The 24,446-nt window shown below is 46.7% G+C and overlaps 1 protein-coding gene across 1 annotated transcript in view; it reads left to right on the top strand.

The window, feature by feature from the left end:
* col16a1 (collagen, type XVI, alpha 1) overlaps nucleotides 1–24,446 on the top strand; it is a gene marked incomplete at its 3' end in the record, with an annotated part of 565,824 nt that overhangs the window by 181,596 nt on the left and 359,782 nt on the right. Inside the window, exons 19-21 of the mRNA XM_059954228.1 lie at nucleotides 11,185–11,220; nucleotides 13,464–13,499; nucleotides 22,593–22,715. Of these exons, the coding sequence (XP_059810211.1) occupies nucleotides 11,185–11,220; nucleotides 13,464–13,499; nucleotides 22,593–22,715 (195 nt within the window). The remainder of the gene's footprint in view (nucleotides 1–11,184; nucleotides 11,221–13,463; nucleotides 13,500–22,592; nucleotides 22,716–24,446) is intronic.

Here is a 24,446-nt window from a genome sequence, read left to right as displayed (position 1 = left end):
GCCGAGGATTCGGGGCCTTCCTCCCGGAGATTTTTCCGATCGCACAGTAGCAGCAGCAGCGAAACAGGCATGTCAGAAGTTTCACCGGATGTTCCTCCATGCTTCACACGTCCGTCTTCATCAAATCAGGATCGTACACGGCATCCTACTTGACAGATCACAGATATTCATTCCAAAGTGGCCGCAGCGCACTGTGTCGCGCCGCCATCTTGCAAGGGCTCTCTATAGATACAATATTTCAAATGTGGTCTACCAGTCTTCTATAGAGCTGCAACAATACACTGACCAATGATGGCCACCACACTATATGCCTTCTTAACCACTTGTGTGGCAATTTTTAGAGTTCTTTGGATGTGAACCCAAGATATCTCTGTTCCTCCACACTGCTCTGATCTGTAGTTCAGAGGTCAAGGGTGGATATGTAATGAGAGCAAGGGAGGGTCAGAGCCTGAGGGGTGGGATTGAGGTCTCAGATGCTTGTTCAAAGAGTCAGACTGTTTGGAGGGAGTGTGGGACACCTGTTCAGTGTTCAGGTTACCGTCATGAGGTCAGTCAGCTTCCACAGAACTATCAGATTGCAGAGGATGGAAGCAAACTATTTAACTCAGTCAGTTGGCTCGGTGTTCCTGCTCCCCTTAAGTCTCCACCCTCTATCTAACCTCTGTCTCCCACAAACAAAATAGTGGAGGAACTCAGCAAGTCTCAACAGCATCAGATTTCCTTGTGTAGGAGAATTTTAGTATTAGATGGAAGAGTTGTTCAGTTAACCTGGAACAGCCTGTCAAGTTACTGGCCAGAGGTGCAATGGGAAAGGCATGGGCACCAGCTGAGCAGATACTTGATGAAGTATCCAACCCATAGTGTGTTTTGCAGAGGACTGGAAGGAGGGGCGGAGCTGTGCAGGGAAATATCAGACCTTGGGCCCCGCATTGGACCTTGGAGACACACAAAGGGAGAATTTTGTAAACAACAAAATGTGGAAAACTGTAAGGGTTGTAGAAGGGGACAGGTAGGGAATGATCAAACCAGCAAAAAGATTTAAGCAAGTATCTGAATTTTAAATGTGTGGTGCTGCAGTCCCAGTACTCCAGGGGATGGATGAATGGGAAACTAGCAGTAGTTCAAAGGGGGTGCAAGGAACAAGGCTATTGGAAGAGTTTCAGCATAATACAGGTCTCCATAGCAGAGATATGAGAGATGAACAAAAGATTTGAATGTAGATTTATTATCAAAGTATGTACGAAGTATACAACCATGAGATTCATCTTCCCACAGACAGCCATAAAACAAAGAAAACCATGAAATCACTTAAAGGAAAGATATCAAACATCACCCACCAATGCACAAAAAAAATTGCGCAAACAGCAAAAAGAAACAAGTGAAAGACACAAAATCTAAAAAAAATGCAACCCACATCGAAAGAGTTCGGGCATATTCAGTTCAATCTAGTGCTGTGCCATCCGTTATCTGTAGCCACCCTGATCAAAATCACATAAAATAGCAAGAAACAAAAAAAAAGGAACCACCAGAAACACATCGTAACATGAACTCGGGTTCAAGCCACAAAGTGTGTCAATTAAACCTTGCCCAAGACCCAGGACTCCAGCACCACCCTCCGACAGCATCAAGGGAAAGAGAAAGACCATTCAAATGTTGGCACCTTTGGCTGGGAGCAGCGAGTGAGAGGGAGAGAAGGATTGTCACACACAGAAACTTTCCTCCGACCATCCCAAGCAAGAGGCTGGTGGACGATGATGAACACCCAATCACATTCCATTTTCACCTCGTGATTTCAGTCTTCCTTGTTTTAATTGGCAAGATCATCGAGAAATGGAGTTGATCAGTTAATAATGAGCTCAAATCCTGTCTCCAGGCTTCTTGGTCTCGAGGCTGCACACTTTACTGGAAAGCTCACTTAACCCTGAGATATCAGCTGACTGTCAGGGTGCTGGAGCAGGGATCCAATTGCAGACCCAGTACTGTGCACACAGTGATATTAATTGAGTGACAAATCCTGAGGTGCAAGCAGAGATCAAAACATTCAGAGAAATCAAAAAACTAGACAGAGTTCAGATATTAATGCTGGAAAGGCGCAGGAAAACTCACTGGCACAATCTGGCAACAAATAAGTGAAAACACAGGACTGAAATACACTGAGCAATAAACAGAGAGGCAGATGATAGGTGGAGCACAATGAGACAGAAGTGGCAGCAAAACAGGTAATAATGAGAAACAGGTGAGAGACAGAGTACTCAGTGATACAGGGGCCGGAGTAGAGCAGGAGTGGGGACAGGAGCACGTGGCAATACAAAACCACAGACTGACAGCTAGGGGGAAAACACACAAAAAGACAGTTCAACTGGAGATACTGACAGTACTCCCTCCCCCTTCTACGGATGCCTCCTGGTGTCACAGCAGGTAGAGCTGGGTGCTGGTGATGAAAGTCCCTGATGAGAGAAAGGTTCAGGATGTTACAGGCAGGGACCCAGCACCTCTCCTCAGGACCGTAGCCCTCCCAGTCCACAAGCTACTGGAGGCCACAGTCCTGGCGACGAACATCCAGCAGTCAACACACTGTGAAGGCCTCTGACCCATTGATGAGCTGTGGGGCAGGGGGGTTTGGGGACAGGACATAGGGGGTGGCTCATGAAAGGCTTGATGTGGGACAAGTGGAAGGGGGGATGAATGCAGCAGAGAGTGGAGGGAAGCTTGAGATGGACGACAGTGGGGCTGATGACTTTACCAATGGGAAATGGGCTGATGAAGTGAGGGGCAAGCTTGCAGGAATCCACCTTTAGGGGCAAGTCTCGGGTTGAAAGCCACACACGCTGTGTCTAGCAGTAACGTGGGGCCTTGGAGCAATGGTGGTCAGCTTGACGCTTGAACCTAGCAGAGGCACAGAGAAGGGCAGAGTGAGTGTGCCTCCATATCCGCTGACAATGGCGGATGAATGCCTCAGCAGATGCAATGCCAACCTCCTCCTGGGCAGGAGACAGTGGAGGTGGTAGCCAAGGCAGCACTCGAAAGGGGACAGACCAGTGGATGAGGATGGATGAGAATTTATGGCGTACTTGGCTCAGGGTAACTGCCGACTCAATGCAGAGGGGTTCTGGGAGACCAGACACCACAATATTGTCTCTAGCTGTTGGTTGGCCTGCTCGGTCTGGCCATTGGTCTGTGGGTGGAATCCTGAAGACAGACTCACGGAGGCACCGAAGATTACAGAATGCTCTCCAGAAGTTTCTTCTTGGGTGATGAGATTCCAGTCATGGCTCCTTGTATACACACCCTTTTTAACAGATTAAAAGCATTGATGGCAAATATTCTGATTTCCAAAACCTATTTATAGATTTGGCAGTAAGAAGGCACTAATGAAATCGGGGAATCTTCAATGGCAAGGATACTGAGTACAAAAAACGCAAGTTGGAGCTGGATATGTTCCCAAAGCTGTTATTTTTAGCTGCTCTGGAGAGATGTTACAGTACAGTCTAAGTGAGTTTGACTTGGCTGGATATACGTGATGTAAAGGTATCTGTAACACCAACCATTTTCCTTTTACTTATATACCACTATTTTTATTCAAGTTTAGTTGAAACCTGATCCAAGTAAAATCCCAGTGAGAAACTCCTAGCTCTCGTAAATCCTCAAGTTGCTTCATCAGCATCAGCTTGATGCTGAGCCTTGTGTCTTCAGAATTTTTTTGATTTAGACTTTATCAGGTAAATCTGCACTATAAAATCCTAAGTATATTAATTCATATCATACCAAGTATCTTTTTTTCATTCATTGAAATATCTTCCCCACCCTGTCAGAAGGAGGGCAACTTCCTGAGGTCAGATCTCTACGACTGTCATATCTGTTGCTCTTCAGTGTCCCTTCCTCTTTCTTACTCATTAGGAAGTCCACCTTAATTGGAAGCTAGTTGGATATCAGAGTTTGATGTGTTGGGTAGAGTAAGATCAAACCCAATGCTTTGCCTTGGAATTTTCAGGGATAATATGCACCTCAAGTTCGTGGTGGAATTTCTAGAGGGGAGAAGTTTTCGGCCTTTACCCAAATATTTTATGATGAGCAAATAATTACCTAGGCTTACCCATAGCCCTCTATTTTTCTAAGCTCCATGTACCTATCCAAGAGTCTCTTAAAAGACCCTATCATATCCGCCTCCACCACCATTGCCAGCAGCCCATTCCACGCACTCACCACTCTGCGTGAAAAAACTTATCCCTGACATCTCCTCTGTGCCTACTTCCAATCACCGTAAAACTGTGCCCTCTCATACTAGCCATTTTATCCTTGGGAAAAAGCCTCTGACTATCCACATGACAAATGCCTCCCATCATCTTATACCCCTCTATCAGGTCACCTTTCATCCTCCGTCACTCCAAGTAGAAAAGACCAAGTTCACTCAACCTATTCTCATAAAGCATGCTCCCCAATCCAGATAACATCCTTATAAATCTCCTCTGCACCCTTTCTATGTTTTCCACATCCTTCCTGTAGTGAGGTGACCAGAACTAAGCACAGTACTCCAAGTGGGGCCTGACCAGGGTCCTATATAGCTGTAACATCTCGGCTCCTAAACTCAATCCCACAGTTGATGAAGGCCAATATACCGTATGCCTTCTTAACCACACAGTCGACCTGTGCAGCGGCTTTGAATGTCCTAAAGATTGCCATTAACATATGTGAAATGCATACACCAGCCAAAACTAAGGAGGAACATGGTCCAAAGAAACATAAAGCACACAGCTTTCCCGTGTCCCTAATCTTGAGCAAGTTGTACAAACTCAGGCTGTAGGAGCAACACCTCATATTCCATCCAACCCATTGCATGAACATGGATTTCTCTAACTTTTGGTAATTTCTCCCCCTCACCCTTCTGTCTTTTTTTCTGGCTCCCCACTTACCCATTTCCTTCTCAACTGCCCGTCACCTCCCCCTAGTCCCCTCTTCAATCTCTTTCTTCATGGTCACTGACTTGTCCTATTTGATTCCTTCTTGTTTGGCCCTTTACCTTTCCCACTTATCACCTCCCAGCTTCTTTCTTCATCTTCTATTCCTATCATACATCTATTTCCCCTTCACTTAATTTCATCTAACCATATAACAATCACAGCATGGAAACAGGCCATGTCGGCCCTTCTAGTCCATGCTAAACACTTACTCTCACCTAGTCCCACCGACCTGCACTCAGCCCATAACCCTCCATTCCTTTCCTGTTCATATACCTATCCAATTTTACTTTGAATGACAATATCAAACCTGCCTCTACCACTTCTACTGGAAGCTCGTTCCACACAGCTACCACTCTCTGAGTAAAGAAATTCCCCCTCGTGTTACCCCTAAACTTTTGCCTCCTAACTCTCAACTCATGTCCTCTTGTTTGAATCTCCCCTACTCAATGGAAAAAGCCTATCCACATCAACTCAATCTATCCCCCTCATAATTTTAAATACCTCTATCAAGTCCCCCCTCAACCTTCTACGCTACAAACACTAAAGACCTAATTTGTTCAACCTTTCTCTGAAACCCAGTTAACATTCAAGTAAATCTCCTCTGTACTCTCTCTAATTTGTTGACATCTTTCCTATAATTCAGTGACCGGAACTGTACACAATACTCCAAATTTGGCCTCTCCAATGCTTTGTACAATTTCAACATCACATCCCAACTCAATGCTCTGATTTATAAAGGCCAGCATACCTAAAATTTTCTTCACCACCCAATCCACATGAGATTCCACCTTCAGGAAACTATGCACCATTATTCCTAGATCACTCTGTTCTGCTGCATTCCTCAATGTCCTACCATTTACCATGTATGTCCTATTTGGATTATTCCTACCAAAATGTAGCACCTCACACTTATCAGCATTAAACTCCATCTGCCATCGTTCAGCCCACTCTTCTAACTGGCCTAAATCTCTCTGCAAGCTTTGAAAATCTACTTCATTATCCACAATGCCACCTATCTTAGTATCATCTGTATACTTACTAATCCAATTTACCACCCCATCATCCAGTTCATTAATGTATATGACAAACAACATTGGACCCAGTACAGATCCCTGAGGCACACCACTAATCACTGGCGTCCAACCTGACAAATAGTTATCCATCACTGCTCTCTGGCATCTCTCATCCAGCCACTGTTGAATCCATTTTACTACTTCAATATTAATACCTAATGATTGAACCTTCCTAACTAACCTTCCGTGTGCAACCTTGTCAAAGGCCTTACTGAAGTCTGTATAGACAACATTCATTGCTTTACCCTTGTCAACTTTCCTCATAACCTCTTCAAAAAATTCAGTAAGATTTGTCAAACATGACCTTTCACGCACAAATCCATGTTGACTGCAAAAAAGGAGAGGGAACTTATAGAAGCACATAAAATTGTGGATGGGATAGACAAGGTAGAGGCTGGAAAGTTGTTTCCACTGGTAAGTGAGTCTAGATAGCTTCAGGATTTAGGATGGAGATCAGAGTCTTCCCAGAAAGTAATAAATCTGTGGAATTCTTTACTCAGGGACACACTCAATAAATATACATAATTCAAAGTTCAAAGTAAATTTATTATTGAAGACAATGTATGTCACTACAGCCCTAACATTCATTTTCTTGTAGACTCAATAAGTCCATAATAGAATAATAACTATAAAAGAATCAGCGAAACACCACACCAATTTAGGCATTCAACTAGATAACAAACTGTGCAAATACAAAAAGAACGAAACAATAAATAAATAAATAAATAAATAAATAATATGGAAACCATGAAATGAAGAGTCCTTGAAAGTGTGTCCATAGGTTGTGGGAACATTTCAATGAAGGGGCAAGTGAAGTTGATTGAAGTCATCCAAGAGTCTGATGGTTAAGAGGTAGTAACTGTTTCTGAACCTGGTGATATGAGCCCTGAAGCTCCTGTGTCTTCTTCCTGATGGCAGCAGTGAGGACCCTGATATTGGTTACTGCTTTCCTATGACAGTGCTTTGTTTAAATGTCTCAATAGTGGGGACGGCTTTACCCATGAGGGACTGGGCCATACCCACTACTTTTTGTAGGATTTTCCATTCAAGGGCACTGGTGTTTCCATGCCAGGCTATGATGCAGCCAGTCAATATACTCTGCAACATACATCTATAGAAGTTGTCAGTTTTAGATGTCATGCCAAATCTTTGCAAACTCCTAAGGAAGTAGAGTCGCTGCTGAATTTTCTTCATAACTGCACTTACGTGTAAAGTAAGTGACCCAGGACAGGTCCTCTGAAATGATAACACTGAGGAATTTAAAGTTGCTGAGCCTTGGTCCAGCGGTTGCGGAGCATACGGATCTTGGACCTCCAGACAGTGTCCACTGCATGGGTGATTGATAAGTTCGTGGCTTAAGGTAGAAGGAGATGAGTTAAATAGATCTTGTTATGTGCACATGCAATTCAACTCTTTGAGTGATTATGCAAAAAGTTTGAAGTTAATAACTCATCTCCTACCTTAGGCTACAAACTTATCAATCACCCTGATGAGTTATTAACTTTAAACTTATCAATCATTCTGGCTGTGGACACTTTCTGGAGGTCCATGATCCTTATGCTCCACAACCCCTGGACAAAGTGTATAAATTTAAGAGGGGACTATGTTGAAAAATAAATGTACTAGATTTTCTAAAATTGACTCCTTCTACCTTAGGCCACAAACTTATCAATCACCCCTTGTATATGCTTCATCACCAACCTGTCAAAGTACATTCACACAATGGATGTAAATACTACTGTCAGTGAGACAGGATACCATATTCTTCTTAGGCACCAGTCTGCTTGGGTCCCTGAGACTACCAAAGTGAGAGGTTAAGCACCTGACCACAGCTTTAGGTGCTCTAGAACTTGGCTTGGTACCCTGGCTGAACCGGATGCTCCTGAAGACTGCTCACACATTGACTGAAATCACAGGGTCATTGGTAGCTGTGAGAGTTTGTGATGATTGCCTGATAGTTTGACTGTCAAAGTGAGCATTGAGCTTATCTGGAAGCAAAGCTGTGCTGTCCCTTACTTTATAAGTGGTGATACCATTCAAGCCCCGCCACATCAGTTCAGCCTCCTTCGTTGATTTGTTTAGTCTGAAGTTGCCACTTCACCCTGGAGTTGCCTTTCTGGAGATTACACCTGGACCTCTTGTAACTTTCTGAGTACCCAGACCTGAGTGTGCCTCTGACCTGGTCCTAAGCAGATTGTGGATCTCATGGTTCATCCAGGGCTTCTGATGGGGGAGGACTGAATGACATTAGAGACACCGGTAGGGTTTTGCCTCATTAGGGAATTATGTGTAAAGGGGGAAAAGGTGGGTAGATGGAGCTGAGTGCATGGCCAGATCAGCCATGATAATTTTGAATAGGGGAAGGTGTGTGTAGGGTTGGGTACAGGAAAGGATGAGGTACAGGGGTGGGTGACATTGTACAGACCAGCCCAGAGAAGATGCAAGAGAAACATAAGAGAAAACACAGATTTGAGCCAGGGGAGATCTTCAGGAGTGTGGCCCTGGTGAGAAAATCTCAACTTTGGTAAATCTGGTAATAAATTGTTTACTGGTGTGGGGCAGCTAATGAAACAGAAACCACCTAACTGGAGAGAAGTGTGAGAGGATGCAGGGTGCACAAGGCAAGCCTAAGCTGGAAATTCTCCCAACACTGTTATTTTTAGCTGTTACAAAAGAAATTTTTATTCCAGTCTTGGCACATTTGACTTGGCTGAATGTACACGATGTAAAGGTATCTGTGACACCAACCATTCTCCTATTGCCTATATGTTATTGCTTTTATTGCAAGATTAGCTGGATCCTGATACAGGAAGTACCTTCCCAGTGAGAGAAACCATAAAGAACACTGAAATCCTGGCTCCTGTAATTCATTGTCACAAAATTACATGTCATTCTGCGCTTGCTGCTGAGCCCTGTGTGTACAGAACTTTCCTAGTAATCATGTTTAAAAGAGGATCAGCACTATTTTATGTACCATGGTCTGTAATAAACTGTGCCTTTTCTTTATAGTCACCAAACAATTGATACTAGAGCATACAATCATCACAGTGATATTTGATTCTGCGCTTCGTGCTCCCTGAAGTACAAATCGAATTAAATATAATAAAAAAATTTAAATTATAAATCGTAATTAGAAAATAGAAAAGGGAAAGTAAGGCAGAGCAAGTCAGGTCCAGATATTTGGAAGGTACGGCCCAGATCTGGGTCAGGACCTGTTCAGCAGTCTTATCACAGTTGGAAAGCTGTTCCCAAATCTGGCCATACGGATCTTCATGCTCCTGAACCTTCTCCCGGAGGGAAGAGGGACAAAAAGTGTGTTGGCTGGGTGGGTCGTGTCCTTGATAATCCTGGCAGCTCTGCTCTGACAGCGTGTGGTGTAAAGTGAGTCCAAGGATGATAGATTGGTTTGTGTGATGTGCTGGGCTATGTTCACGATCTTCTGCAGTTTCGTCCGGTCTTGGACAGGACAACTTCCATACCAGGTTGTGATGCCCCTAGAAGAATGCTTTCTAAAGGTGCATCTATAAAAGTTAGTGAGGGTTTTAGGGGTCTTGCACATTGCAGGAGACAGAAGAGAGGATATTCAGATAACATTTTACAATGGAGAAAGCAAAATACAGGTTACCTTTCTCCTTCATAATCTCTTGGAGCAGGGAGTAGTTTTGGTATCTGATTTGTAAACCCATCAGATATTGTGTGGTTCTGCCCTACCACTATAAATGGCTCCAGCCTATCAGTCAGAGAGCGCTGATGAGGCTGCATTAGGCAGTGTGTCTTGAGGGCGAGAGAGAAATGTGTTTTAGTAGACCAGAGTAGTGAAGGTAGATTCAGATTTCAGTAGAATGGGTCCATAGCAACAGAAACACACAGTGTCATGGTTTGACAGGTGAGGTTTATGATGTACAGATGCTGATAAATGGAGGAAAAAGCATGAAAGCATGTACCACCATTTTCAAGGACAGTTCCTACCCCACGGTTAGAAGACTATTGAATGGCTCCCTAGCACACTGAGATGGATACTCGCCCTCACAATCAATGATCTTGCACATTGTTTACCTACACTGCAGTTTCTCTGCAGCTGTTACACTTTATTCTGCATTCTGTTATAGGTTTACCTTGTCTCACTCAATGAACTGGATAATGATCAATATGCACATTGCTAGTGCTGCAGAGAGCTATGTGCAAGGCAAGCTTTTCACTGTATGTTAGTGCAGGTAAAAATAATAAAGCAATTCCAATTCCTTAACTTCCAGTAGTCAGAGATATCTCTGCTAAACCAGTGCTATACCCAGACAATTGTCAGCACAGAAAGCTGAAGGCATGGACATCTTGCTGTGAATTTTGTATGTGTGTTTGCTGTATTTTTAACCGAGTCAGGGTTTAGGAGAGAGCTTGCAGGAGAATGGTGTGGCTGCAGGAGGTGTCTGCACCACTGGCTCATCAGTACGTAAAAGCTCTGTGCCAGAGGGAGAGACAGCTGCTGCTGAGCCAGGGGCTTTGTGGATATTTATCCGTGGGAGAGACTGCATTTGTTTCACAAGAGACTAGCATCCAACACTTTCATTTTCGCAACCTTTTCCCTTGCTCTTTCCTACTCACAGCAGGAAGTGTTATAGTTTCTTGTTTGTGTTATAGGAGAATCTTCGTTATTTAAGGTGCCATTTAAATAGAACAGTCTTGGGCATGGTTGACATAGCACAGTCACTTTGCCTCACAGGCGATCAATGGTCAGGGTTCGATTCCCACCACTCCCTGTAAGGAGTTTTGTATCTTCTCCCCGTGACCAAGTGGGTTTCTGTAGGTGCTCCAGGTTCAGAATCAGAATCAGGTTTATTAGGGTTAGGGTTAATGAGTTGTGGGCATGCTATGTTGGCGCTGGAGGCATAACGCCCTCAGCATAATCAACACATTTCACTGTCTTGATACATGCGGCTAATAAAGCTAATCTTTAATCTTAGACTAAAGTTATTTCTAATGGATTTTTTGGGAGGAGTGTTTGTTGACACGTTTCCATTGGGAACATGGTGATCTATGGAATGTGGACGGAGCAGTTTAGCGTTGAAACTCACTTTGACTTTAATGCAAGCTGACTGTGTTGAGTGGCATTGGAAAGTATTGAAGATTTCTAATTGCCTTTTTAAATATTGTTCTAGGGTGTGCCTGGACCTCCAGGAAAGCAAGGTGAAAAGGTAAGATTTGCAACAGCCCATGAACATCATGTCCATGCCAGTCTAGTTATGTTGATTCTGTATGTGCTTTGCCTGTTTAAATGCATGTACAAATGAAACACAGTAACTGTATCTGACTCCAGAGTCTTTTCTGGCAAGTTTTATACCGTTGGAGTCTTTTTAAAGCTACTTCCTTTCACCTTAATTCTATGTTCCCTTGTTTTTGATACCCCTGCCAAGGGAAAAAGATTTTCCTATCCTATCCATATACTTGAACCTTGGCAGCGTAAGTCTAGGGAGAACAAGCTCCTTCTTTATAGGGCCCCTGCCCCCTCCTCCTTCAGTCCTGACGAAGGGTCTCGGCCCGAAACGTTGACTGCTCCTTTCAACGGATGCTGCCCGACCTGCTGGGTTCATCCAGCTTTTTTGTACATCTTGATTTGACCACAGCATCTGCAGTGTACTTTGTGTTTACTGAAAACAGAACAGACTGCTCTTACAGAACTGCTAAATGAAATACATACAACATAACAATATGAACCAGAGCATTACATACTTTAATCAGATCATCCTAAGCTTCCTTCGCTCCATGGAAAACAAGCCTAGTCTGTACAATCTGTCCCAATAACTGAATATTGTATGGAGACCAGGGCTTTCTCACTGCTCCAAGTGCAGTCAAACCAGTGGTTTTCAATTTACAACATAACTTCCCAATGTTTATCTTTAATGCTCTGAGCATTGACAGCAAACATGTCATTCGATTTCTTCCCTATATTATCCGCCCGTATTGCCACTTTTTAGGGAACTGTGGAGTTGAATTCCGAGGTCTGTCCGTTCATCGATATTTCTGTACGTGTCCTACCCTATCTATATCCTGCTCTGCTCTTCGACTTCCACAATACTGCCAACTTTTATACAGCCTCAAATTCCTTAACCACTGGCTAGTGGCGTAGTGGCATCAGTGCCGGACTTTGGAGCAAAGTTCGAACCCAGCCAGCTCCAGAAAAATCTGGAGAGGGATGGGCTCCGCCAGGTTTCAGATGCCAAAGACGATGAGCAATCACCAAACTGATTGGTGCAAAAAGCTTGTCATGACAGCACCCCGACGACTCCACCAGGAGTTAAAAGGCGCGCACACACACACACACGCACACACACACACACACACATCCAAGTTGGGGACTGCAGCTGGAGTTGACTGTGGGGAAGGTGGGAGAGATGATAGGATGATAAAAAGAGAATAATCAGTATTGCCAGGAGCTCTGGGGCAGTTTCTCCTTTGAACAAAGTACCCCAGAGTCAGTTAGGGGAAGAAGGTGAGGAAAGGAGTAACTCGAAAGCTTGCTGTCATGGAAGTCATGTAAGAGACTCGTGCTGGTCTTTGGATGTGAATCCTTTGTTTTATTTCCTACCAGGAAATACTTTACGATTTACTTTACTAGAAGCTAAAGTAAATCGCAAAAAGTGACTGAATTCTGGGGCTGTGTGCTGTGCTGAGGTTGAGAAAGCCTACGCACATTACACTGCTGTCCAGCCTGGTTAGTAGACAGGGCTGGGAAGAGTTCTGCCATTTCAGCTATATAGAAGCATGCCTTATGAGAATAGGTTGAGTGAACTTGGCCTTTTCTCCTTGGATCAATGGAGGATGAGAGGTGACCTAATAGAGGTGTATAAGATGATGAGAGGCATTGATCATGTGGATAATCAGAGGCTTTTTCCCAGGGCTAAAACGGTTGCCACAAGAGGACACAGGTTTAAGTTGCTGGGGAGTAGGTACAGAGGAGATGTCAGGGTTAAGTTTTTTACTCAGAGAGTGGTGAGTGTGTGGAATGGGCTGCCGACAACGGTGGTGGAGGCGGATACGATAGGGTCTTTTAAGAGACTTTTGGATGAGTACATGGAGCTTAGAAAAATAGAGGGCTATGGGTAAGCCTAGTAATTTCTGAGGCAGGGACAAGTTTGGCACAACATTGTGGGGTGAAGGGCCTGTATTGTGCTGTAGGTTTTCTATTTTTCAATGTTTCACCTGCTGTGGATCCATGCACACATGTCTACTTGTGTAATTTAATAATTATACTTTGTCCATCTGCTTTTCCTAAAGTTCCTTTTGTTCCTGACTGAGGATTAGGGTTATCCAGTTGTAAAACCACACTCTTAGGCAATTACATGTTGGTTTGTTGCTTACTTGGACTGGGTCCCAGTGATATAATCATTCATTAGGGCTTGCGTGTGCTTTCATAACTCTGTGTTTGAATTCCACCCAGGGCGATTCTGGAGAGCCTGGTCCAAAAGGAGAAAAGGTAACGTTTATTCAAAGTATCCTATTTATATTACTTAAGATAAATTTACAAAGTGAATTCCAGTTAATTAGGACACATCAGGACCAGCACATTTTGGGCAAATTAAGTGGCTGCGCTAATTAGCCGGTTTCATGGAAACAGTTAAAAGGTATAAAAAAGACAAACTACCATTTAATTGAGTAACAAGTTGTAAATTTGAAATAAGTTGCATCATACTATGACATCACAGAGAGAGATAGATGCCCTTCAGCCCTCTGGCTCTGTACCAACTATTTACACTATTCCTGGTCTAACCCCATTTTTAATTCCCCCAGCATTTTCTTTAACACCACCAGACTTTACAACTCAGCTATGCACTGGGTGCGATTTACAGTGGCTAATTATGCACCAAGCCTCACATTGTGAGGGAACCAGAGTACAAGGGAGGGGGGAGCCTACATAGTCATATGCAAACACTACAGAGACATTGTCCACATGTGTAGCATTGTGAGACAGCAGTGCTGACCTACTGAATGGTTCTGTGAATCATTTATGTGGAGTGGGCTCCTCTACAGTTTCAGCTTCTTTAGAATAGCACTTACTATCTGACAAGTGAGTGAGCACATGGCAGCAATCTGATATCAGCAGATCTAGGCTTGTCCCACATGATGAATTACACCCCAGAAGTTGCATCATGTTGTGGTGAGAGGCAATCTGTTAAAATAGCATTGCAGAAGTTAATCTTCCTCAGTTACATGTAAAATAATTGGAATAGCAAAAATATCGGGGGAATTTGAGGCAGTGCAGTTTACCATACATACAACTAAAATTGCAGAATTTATTGCCTTTGTTCTGGAAGAGACGGTCAAAGGAACCATCCACACACTCTACAGAAGGAGTGCTCTGTAGCCGAAAATGTACATACCACAGTGGAACAACCTTGTGTCTGATTTTGGGAAATTCGTGTTCTCATTTTTCCTCAGGAATTTTGTTCTCCCTGACCCAAAATGGTGTCAAATTTATGTACAATGTAAAAATTGCTCTGCAGTGAGATGTTCAAGTCACTGTTCAGAAAGATCACAGTTCCACTCAACCCAGGTTTTACTATCCATTGCACTGCTGAGAAAGTACCCATTGAACTCCAGTCTCTGTCTTCATTGAGGTCTGCCTGTGACCTCACATGAACCTGGACTGCTATGTCTATGTGTTCAAGCTCAAGGTCTCTGTTGGCTTCCCAGCTGATAGATCATTCCTGACTGATTCATCTCATGGTTCAGTGCTGGATTAAGCGAATTCTGTGCTTGATTAGGGAGTTCACTGTTAGATTAGGGAGTTCAGTGTTTATTAAGGAGTTCACTGCTGGTTAGGGAATTCAGTGCCGGAGTAGGGAGTGAATGCTGGTTTAGGAAGTTTGGTGCTGGATTAGGAAGTTCAGTACTGGATTAAGTAGTTCAATTCTTGATTAGGAATTTCAGTGTTGCATCAGGGAGTTCGCTACTGGATCGGGGAGTTCGCTACTGGATTAGGGAATTCACTACTGGATTGGGGAGTTCGCTACTGGATCGGGGAGTTCGCTACTGGATCGGGGAGTTCGCTACTGGATCGGGGAGTTCGCTACTGGATCGGGGAGTTCGCTACTGGATCGGGGAGTTCGCTACTGGATCGGGGAGTTCGCTACTGGATCGGGGAGTTCGCTACTGGATCGGGGAGTTCGCTACTGGATCGGGGAGTTCGCTACTAGATTGGGGAGTTCGCTGCTAGATTGGGAAGTAGTGCTAGATTGGGGAGTTCACTATTGGATTAGGGAGTTCGCTATTGGATTAGGGAGTTCGCTACTGGATTAGGGAGTTCGCTACTGGATTGGGGAGTTCGCTACTGGATTTGGGAGTTCACTGCTAGATTGGGAAGTAGTGCTAGATTGGGGAGTTCACTATTGGATTAGGGAGTTCACTACTGGATTGGGGAGTTCACTATTGGATTAGGGAGTTCAGTATTGGATTAGGGAGTTCACTACTGGATTGGGGAGTTCACTATTGGATTAGGGAGTTCACTATTGGATTAGGGAGTTCACTACTGGATTAGGGAGTTCGCTACTGGATTGGGGAGTTCGCTACTGGATTGGGGAGTTCGCTACTGGATTGGGGAGTTCACTGCTAGATTGGGAAGTTCAGTGCTTTATTAGGTAGTTAGTGCTAGATTAGGAGCTCTCCAAACTCATTGAGAGGAGAAGTCATCTGACGGTTTTCCATTTGAGTGCTGGATTAAGGAGATCCCCAAAGTCAGAGAGTGGAGACATCCAGGCTTCTGTCCTCAGACCTGGATGTGGACAGTTTCAAAGTTTGAATAAATTAATTATAAAAATGCATATACTAGATGTTACAATACGCTATATTGAATTTCATTTTTTTGAAAGTGCTAACAGGAAAATATTCACTAGAATTTACAAAATCAACGCACAAACAGATGAGCATCGTCATGAACAATGTACAAAGAGAGACAAACTGTGCAAATAAAAAAATAATTTGACAACAGGAGTTGTAAAGTGGCTGGTAGGTGGTAAATCAGCTCAGAGCAGTGGTGATTAAACTGATCCACACTGGTTCTGGGTCGGGTAATAACTCTTCCTCAGCCTGCTGGTGTGGGACCTAAGGCTTCTGGCCCAGTGGGAATTGCAAGAAGAAGGCATGGCCTGGATGGTGGGTGTCTTTGATGATAGATGCTCTTCCTTGTGGCAATGCTCTGTATGGGTATATTGTGGCGACCCTTTTCCTGGCACATCCGAACCGACTCACAATTAGATAGCCTACGGGGGTTTGCGAGCACAGAGCACTGCGCCATGGGGGGGCAGGTTGAGGGAGGCTTAAAAGTGAGGCTGAAGATTTCGAATAAAGTTTTTTCCTTCGACTGCAGTTACCAACTCCGTGTCGTAATTTTAGCGCTGCGTGTAGCACACCGCTACAATTGGTGACCCCAAAGGTCCAAACGATTTTTGGACCAGAAATGACCGACGCCGCCTCTGTTCATGCGGTTTCATTGAAACTGCCGGGTTTCTGGACACAGCGCCCGAACCTATGGTTCCAGCAAGCCGAAGCCCAATTCCACGTTCGCCAGATCACCTCAGAAGACTCCCGCTACTACTACGTGGTGAGCTCCCTCGACCAGGACACAGCAGCCCAGGTCGCGGAGTTCATACAGTCGCCCCCGGTAGATGGCAAGTACACGGAATTCAAAGCCCTGCTCCTCAGGACTTTCAGACTCTCACGGCGCGAGCGGGCTGCCCGTTTACTGCACCTGGATGGCTTGGGTGACAGACCTCCATCGGCTTTAATGAATGAGATGTTGTCTCTAGCTGACGGACACACACCCTCCCTCATGTTTGAGCAGGCATTCCTGGAGCAGCTGCCCGAGGACATACGCCGCCTGCTGTCCGACGCGGATTTCAGTGACCCCCGGAAGGTGGCAGCCCGGGCGGACTTGCTGTGGAACGCCAAAAAGGTGAGCCCCGTCCATTGCACAGATCTCCCAGCCACGCTCCCGGCAGCAAACCAGTCCAGGCCCGGCCGCAGAGCCCGCCAACCCCCGGCCCAATGAACACTGATGCTTCTACCACCAGCGGTGGGGCGCAAAAGCCCGCCGTTGTCGCCCGCCCTGCAAGTTCCCGGGAAATGCCAGGGCCAGCCGCCGCTGATGGCTACGGCGGCTGGCCATCGGGATAGCCTCCTGTATGTGTGGGATAGAAGGTCGGGACGCCGGTTTTTGGTCGATACTGGGGCTGAGATCAGCGTTTTACCTCCGACGAGTTACGACACCCGCAGCAGGGCACCGGGTCCCCCCGAGGGCCGTGAATGTCAGCACAGTAAGGACCTATGGCACCCGTCAGGTGCAGCTACAGTTCGGCTCCAGCCAGTTCACGTGGGACTTCACACTGGCCACCGTAGCCCAACCGCTTCTGAGTGCGGATTTTTTGCGGGCTCACAGCCTACTGGTCAACCTGCCCAGGAAGAGACTGGTACACGCCGAGACCTTTCAGACGTTCTCCCTGGGTGCAGCCCAGTTGCCAGCCCCTCACCTCGGCTCCATCACGCTGTCCGACAACGACTTCACCAGGGTCCTGGCGGATTTCCCATCGGTTCTGGCACCGCAGTTCACAGCGGCCATGCCCAGGCACGGCGTACAGCACCACATCCCGACCCAGGGACCACCCCTCCATGCCCGCGCTCGGCCGCTTCCCCTGGACAAGCTCCGACTGGCAAAGGAGGAGTTCCAGAGGATGGAGGAATTGGGGATAATCCGGCGGTCCGACAGCCCATGGGCCTCCTCCCTGCACATGGTGCCCAAAGCGACGGGAGGCTGGAGACAGTGCGGCGACTACCGCAGGCTGAACGAGGCTACCACACCGGACCGCTACCCTGTGCCGCACATTCAGGACTTTGCAGCAAACCTGCATGGCGCACGGATCTTCTCCAAGGTAGACCTCGTCCGAGGGTACCATCAAATCCCGATGCATCCTGACGACGTCCCCAAAACGGCTCTCATCACCCCGTTTGGCCTTTTCGAGTTCCTCCGCATGCCGTTCGGCCTGAAGAATGCCGCACAGACGTTCCAGCGGTTAATGGACGCGGTGGGACGGGACCTGGACTTCGCGTTCATCTATTTAGACGACATCCTCATAGCCAGCAGCAGTCGTCAGGAGCATCTGTCCCACCTCCGTCAACTCTGCGCCCGACTGAGTGAGTACGGTCTTACAATCAACCCCGCCAACTGCCAGTTCGGACTCGATACCATTGACTTCCTGGGCCACAGGATTACTAAAGACGGGGCAACCCCTCTGCCCGCTAAGGTAGATGCGGTCCGCCTCTTTCCCCGACCCACCACGATCAAAGGCCTTCAGGAATTCGTAGGTATGGTCAATTTCTACCGCCGCTTCCTCCCTTCAGCTGCCCGGATCATGCGCCCTGGTGTCGGGTCCGAGCAAGGACATTACCTGGGACGAGGAGTCCGCCGCCGCTTTCATTCAAACGAAGGAAGCTTTGGCGGACGCCGCAATGCTAGTACATCCTAGAATGGACGCCCCTACCGCCCTCACAGTGGACGCATCAAACACGGCAGTCGGTGGGGTGCTGGAGCAACTCATCGCAGGTCGCTGGCAACCCCTGGCGTTTTTCAGCAAACACCTGCGACCACCCGAGCTCAAATACAGTGCTTTCGACCGGGAACTGTTGGCGCTCTACCTGGCAATCCGGCATTTCAGGTACTTCCTAGAAAGTCGGCCCTTCACCGCGTTCACGGACCACAAACCGCTTACCTTTGCGTTTACGAAAGCGTCCGACCCCTGGTCGTCCCGCCAGCAACGCCACCTGTCCTACCTCTCTGAATACACGACGGATGTCCGGCACGTCTCGGGTAAGGACAATGTCGTGGCGGATGCGCTCTCTCGCCCTACCGTTCATGCCCTTTCCCCAAGGGGTAGACTTTGAGGCACTGGCAGAGGCGCAGCAGGTGGATGAGGAGATTCCGAGTTACAGAACCACAGTCTCCGGTTTGCAGCTCCAGGACCTCCCCGTGGGCCCGGGTGAGAGGACCCTATTCTGTGACGTCGCCACCGGCCAGCCCCGCCCCGTCATCCCGACAGCCTGGCGGCGCCGCGTTTTCGACTCCATTCATAACTTGGCGCATCCCTCCATCAGGTTCGTTTGGCACGGACTCCGCAAACAGGTCAGTGAATGGGCCAAAACGTGCATGCACTGCCAGACGGCCAAGGTGCAGCGGCACACCAAAGCCCCACCGCAGCAGTTCCATCCCGCCCACCGGCGTTTCGACCACATTCATGTGGATATCGTGGGCCCCTTGCCAGTGTCACGCGGAGCGCAGCACCTCCTGACTATCGTGGACCGGTTCACAAGATGGCCAGAGGCGGTCCCGCTCACCGACACCATCTCCGAATCTTGCGCCCAAGCCCTGATCGCCACCTGGATATCTCGCTTTGGTGTACCAGCCCACATTACCTCTGACAGAGGCGCCCAGTTCACCTCCAGCCTGTGGTCAGCTATGGCCAGCCTTTTGGGGACTCAGCTGCACCACACCACTGCCTACCACCCACAGTCGAACAGGCTAGTGGAGCGTTTCCACCGTCACCTGAAGTCGGCCCTCATGGCCCGCCTGCGAGGAGCCAACTGGGCGGACGAGCTTCCCTGGGTCCTACTCGGCATCCGCACAGCGCCCAAGGACGACCTGCACGCCTCGTCGGCCGAGTTGGTATACGGCACGCCCCTGGTCGTCTCCGGGGAGTTCCTACCAGCCCCAGGGGGGCAAGAGGAAGATCCTGCAGCAGTCCTGGGCAGACTACGCAAGAAGCTCGGTAACCTGGCCCCCATACCCACTTCACAGCACGCGCGGCACCGACCTGCGTACCCAAAGACCTACAGAACTGTAAGTTTGTGTTTGTACGAAGGGGCGGGCATCGGCCACCGCTGCAGCGGCCATACGAGGGGCCGTTTATGGTGCTCTGGAACAACGGGTCCACGTTCGTGCTGGACGTTGGGGGGAAAGAGGAGGTTTTCACGGTGGACCGCCTCAAACCGGCCCATGTGGACCTGGCGCAACCGGCCGAGTTTCCGGCACCTCGGCGCAGAGGCCGACCTCCCAAGCAGGTTCTAGCACACCGCTACAATATTTAATTTCCTGCAAAGGGCATTCTTTGTGGTGAATTGATTCATTGATAAAGGAGTTAAGGGTTACAGGGAGAGGGTAGGAGAATGAGGCTGAAGAAAATACTCAACCATGATTGAATGACAGAGCAAACAAGGTATGCAGAATGCCTTAATTCTGCTCCCAAAGCTTGTGGTACATGCACATATCTCAGAGATAATCGGACACCTCCAAATCAACACACCGCCTCTGGCTCCTTCCTCAGCAGCCTGTCCATTTCCCTCTCAGCCTCTGGCAGTCTGACAACCTGCTTCCATGCAGTCACCCATTAGCAAAAGCAGGAATGGGGTAGGGTCACCCAGCAGAGCCATTCTCTCCAGAGTTTCTACCCAGTGTTAGTTCGATCATTGACTAGTAATTCAGAGGCCTGAGCTCAGGGCTGTGTAATACCTGCAGAATTTATACTTAGTTAATATTCTAGTTATCAATAGTTGTGGTCATGGAACTATCAGGCTGCTAGCAGACTGATGTTCTGCAGGAGAGGAGATCAGTCAGTCTTACCCAGTGAATTCAGGCTGCCCATTGTGCTTGAAATAGCCAGTGAGAGCATTACAGTGAATGCTGGTCCACCCAGGCGGACTCAATGCACAATCTGCAAAGACAGCATTGAGCAGTTCCCAGTCAGTGTGGCTACATCTCTCTGAGAAAGATTCTTGAGGGGCAGCTGGGCCAGTGACTCAGTGAATCCCAGAACATGAATGGACTCAGGATTGGGGAAGTACACAATAATCAAATGTAGTAAAGCCACGGGTAATGGATGGTGCTGTTGACCACCTGTTGTCGTGGACGATGAGATGAGAGAGTTAGATAGCAACACTTCATAACCACTGGAGCCTGATCCTGGGCATCCTGCCATTCAAACCCTTTACCCTAGATAGAGGGGTGTTTCTGAGTAGGGGTGGGAGCTGTGGGGGACGTGGTGAAGGATGTTGCCACTGCATGGGTTTGGAGTGGAATCAGAACCCCTGCCGAGATGGGTGGGTGGGTAGTTGTGTTACATCCCAAGGCAGTGAGCAGGCAATTGTCATTGCCAAACCAGCAGGCCTCTCTAGACAGGCCCATTGCCACACCAACAGGCCTCTCTAGACAGACCCATTGCCACACCAACAGGTCTCTCTAGACAGGCCCATTGCCAAACCAGCAGGCCTCTCTAGACAGGCCCATTGCCACACCAGCAGGTCTCTCTAGACAGGCCCATTGCCACACCAGCAGGCCTCTCTAGACAGGCCCATTGCCACACCAGCAGGCCTCTCTAGACAGGCCCATTGCCACACCAGCAGGCCTCTCTAGACAGGCCCATTGCCACACCAGCAGGCCTCTCTAGACAGGCCCATTGCCACACCAACAGGTCTCTCTAGACAGGCCCATTGCCATACTAGACAGCTCACTCCACAACTTTATGGAAGCTGTTCATCACAAATCCACTCCCCTGCTTGTTGCCACGGCTACTGATTAAATCTGGCATTCAATCCCAGAGCTCTCTGCTAATTGTGTAATTTATACCATGGACCCCCTTGTCAGTCTGGTGAACCGACGGACACTTGTCAGTACAATGAAGCCTATGGACCCCTTCTCAGAATAATGTATTTAACTATATAAAGTAAATATAAATAAAAATATATAAAATAAAATATATTTGATTAAAAAAGAAACCAATTATACAGAAATATATTTATCAAAATTTCAAAAAAACTAATGTGTGATATTTTGAGATTTGTTTCTGTTAACACATTAAATAACAAGTCTATACTTTTAAAATATAAGCAAGTCAAATTTTATTTTTAAAAGACATATCAGTGTGAAGGCTGTTGTTGCTTGGCTTGACTGAGAACTATATGTTGTGATGTGGTCTTTTGACAAAGCGACACAAGCAGGGCAGGCTCAAGCCTGCCCGATCATTGGCCAGTTGCACAAGTGCCTGCAAACAGGAAAACTGCGACCACATTTGACCTACAGGCAGGTCTAATAACAACTATAATTTCAAAGTAGTGATAAGCATGCCATAAATGATATTTTGAGATATCTGTAATAACTGTAATGTGATATGAAAATATCTGATTTTTTTGTGATTGAAGGAGATGCTAAATTTCAGTTATAGGTTAGTGTAAAAAAAATGTAAAGCTTTTCCAAATCAAGTCCACAACCCCCCCCCCCTCGAATCTAGCCACAGACCCCACCCCCCAGGTCAAGAACCTCTGGTGTAAACAGTAGGGAAAACACCTCGATTGGATCAGATATTGACTAGCTTCTCAGTCTCCGCAGGGCTGAAGGATCCAGACCTGAATGTCACCAGCGAGTACACCATCGGCTGTTCCTCTCCATGGATCACATTCCCCTGGATGGTAAAGGAGGAAGAAATCAATCATTCATGGAGCTGAACTTTCTCTTTTGTCTGTTATGCCTCAGGGTGAAGCCTGCAAACTCTGCCCCCAACTTCCTGATGAGCTCGGAGGAATTGTAGGAATTCCTGGACCACCGGGAGCTAAAGGTGACCGTGGTCTTCCTGGAGTTGGGCTCCCTGGATCCTCTGTGAGTACCAGCAGGAGATGGAATGTGGTTGTGAACTGTAATTGTTGCTTTAATCCTATCACCGCTTTACCATTGTGTCATGTGACTATCAAATCTGTGGGTTTGAACGTTAGACATTCCAGAGGTGTCCTGTAGCCTTGCATAGCCATAGCCTTGCATAACAAGCTATATACTTTTATTGAGTTCTCTGCTTCTCACATGTGTAAAAGTGTGTACATTCTGGTTCAGGTTGAAAGATACTAGGCACACACAGGCTACACTAGTGATAAGAAGGGGGCTGTGTAGCATCACAGTGGCAGAGTTGTTGGGGATGTTAAGAGATGAGATCACTGCACCTCTGGGCGAGTGTGACAAACTCAGGATTGAGTTTTGAGGGTTGAGGCTATTATGAGGTTCAGACTTGAGCACAGGAGATTGAGGGCTACAGCTTTCACTGTGTGTAAGCCAAGGAACCAGTGCAGTGGGGAACATTGCCAAAGGGCAGAGCAGCCACAGATTGGAGGTCTCTGAGTATGTCCAAAATAAAACAACAATGTTCATTTCCTGCCTGACCTGCTGAATTCTTCCAGCATCTTGTATGTTGCTCTTTCTACCTTCTACATAAACCCATCTTGCTGTACACAGGACAAATAGATATACTGTATTTTCAAAGTCAAAGAAGAAGCTTTCCTCAGTGCTCAGAGCAAGGTGTCGGTAACGTAGGATGAATGGGGCCAGATACCATGTGGCCGATGTCCTGTCAAACAAACAGGAGTAAAACGACGAGAGATTGATGAGGACAGGGCAGGCAATGTTGTCTACATGGAGTTTAGTAAGGCATTTGACAAAGTCCCTGATGGGAGGCTAATCCAGAATATGAAGATGCATGGGGTCTGTGGTGAATTGGCTGTTTGGATTTGAAACTGGCTTGCACACTGAAGACAGAGAGTAGTGGTTGAAGAGATTTATTCAAGCTAGAGGTCTGTAATTAGTGGAGTTCTGCAGGGATCTGTGCTGGAACGTCTGCTGTTTGTAATGTATGTAAATGAACTGGATGAAAATGTAGATGGGTGGGTCAGTACCTTTTGTGGATGATAACCAAGATTGGTGGAGTTGTGGATTGTGTAGAAGACTGGTAAAGAATACAGCACAATATAGACCAGTTGCAGGTATAGGCTGAGAGTTGGCAGATGGAGTTTAACCGAGATAAATGTGAGGTGTTGCGCCTTGGTAGGGCAAATGCAAGGAGACTGTACACTGTTGAGGGCAATATCCTGAACAGTGTTGCTGAGCAGAGAGATTATGGGATCCAAGTTCAAAGCTTGTTGAATGTGGCTACACAGATCGACAAGGTGGTTAAGAAGGCTTGTTTGCTTTTATTAGATGGGGCATTGATTTCAAAAGTCAGGAGGTTATGTTGCAATTTTGTTGCCACATCTGGAGCATTGTGTACAAAAGGATGCTGCTTGGTTTAGAGGACATGTTCTATCAGAGGCTGAGAGGAGATCTGATAGAGGTTTACAAGATTATTTGAGCCATAGATAGAGTGGACAGAGTATCTGTTTCCCAGGGTTGAAATGTCTATTACCAGAGGGCATGTATTGAAGGTGAGGAGGAAGTTTTTTTACTCAGAGAGTCATGGATGCCAGAATATGCTGTCTGGTATGATGGTGGTGGCAGATACATACAAGGCTTTTAAAGATGTTTGAATCGGCACATGAATGTAAGGAAGATGGAGGGATATAGATATGA

This window comes from Hypanus sabinus, chromosome 30 (assembly GCF_030144855.1).
Source record: "Hypanus sabinus isolate sHypSab1 chromosome 30, sHypSab1.hap1, whole genome shotgun sequence".
Lineage (NCBI taxonomy): Eukaryota > Metazoa > Chordata > Chondrichthyes > Myliobatiformes > Dasyatidae > Hypanus > Hypanus sabinus.
Note: the sequence above shows the minus strand (reverse complement) of the source record. Positions and strands in the feature narration are given on the sequence as shown.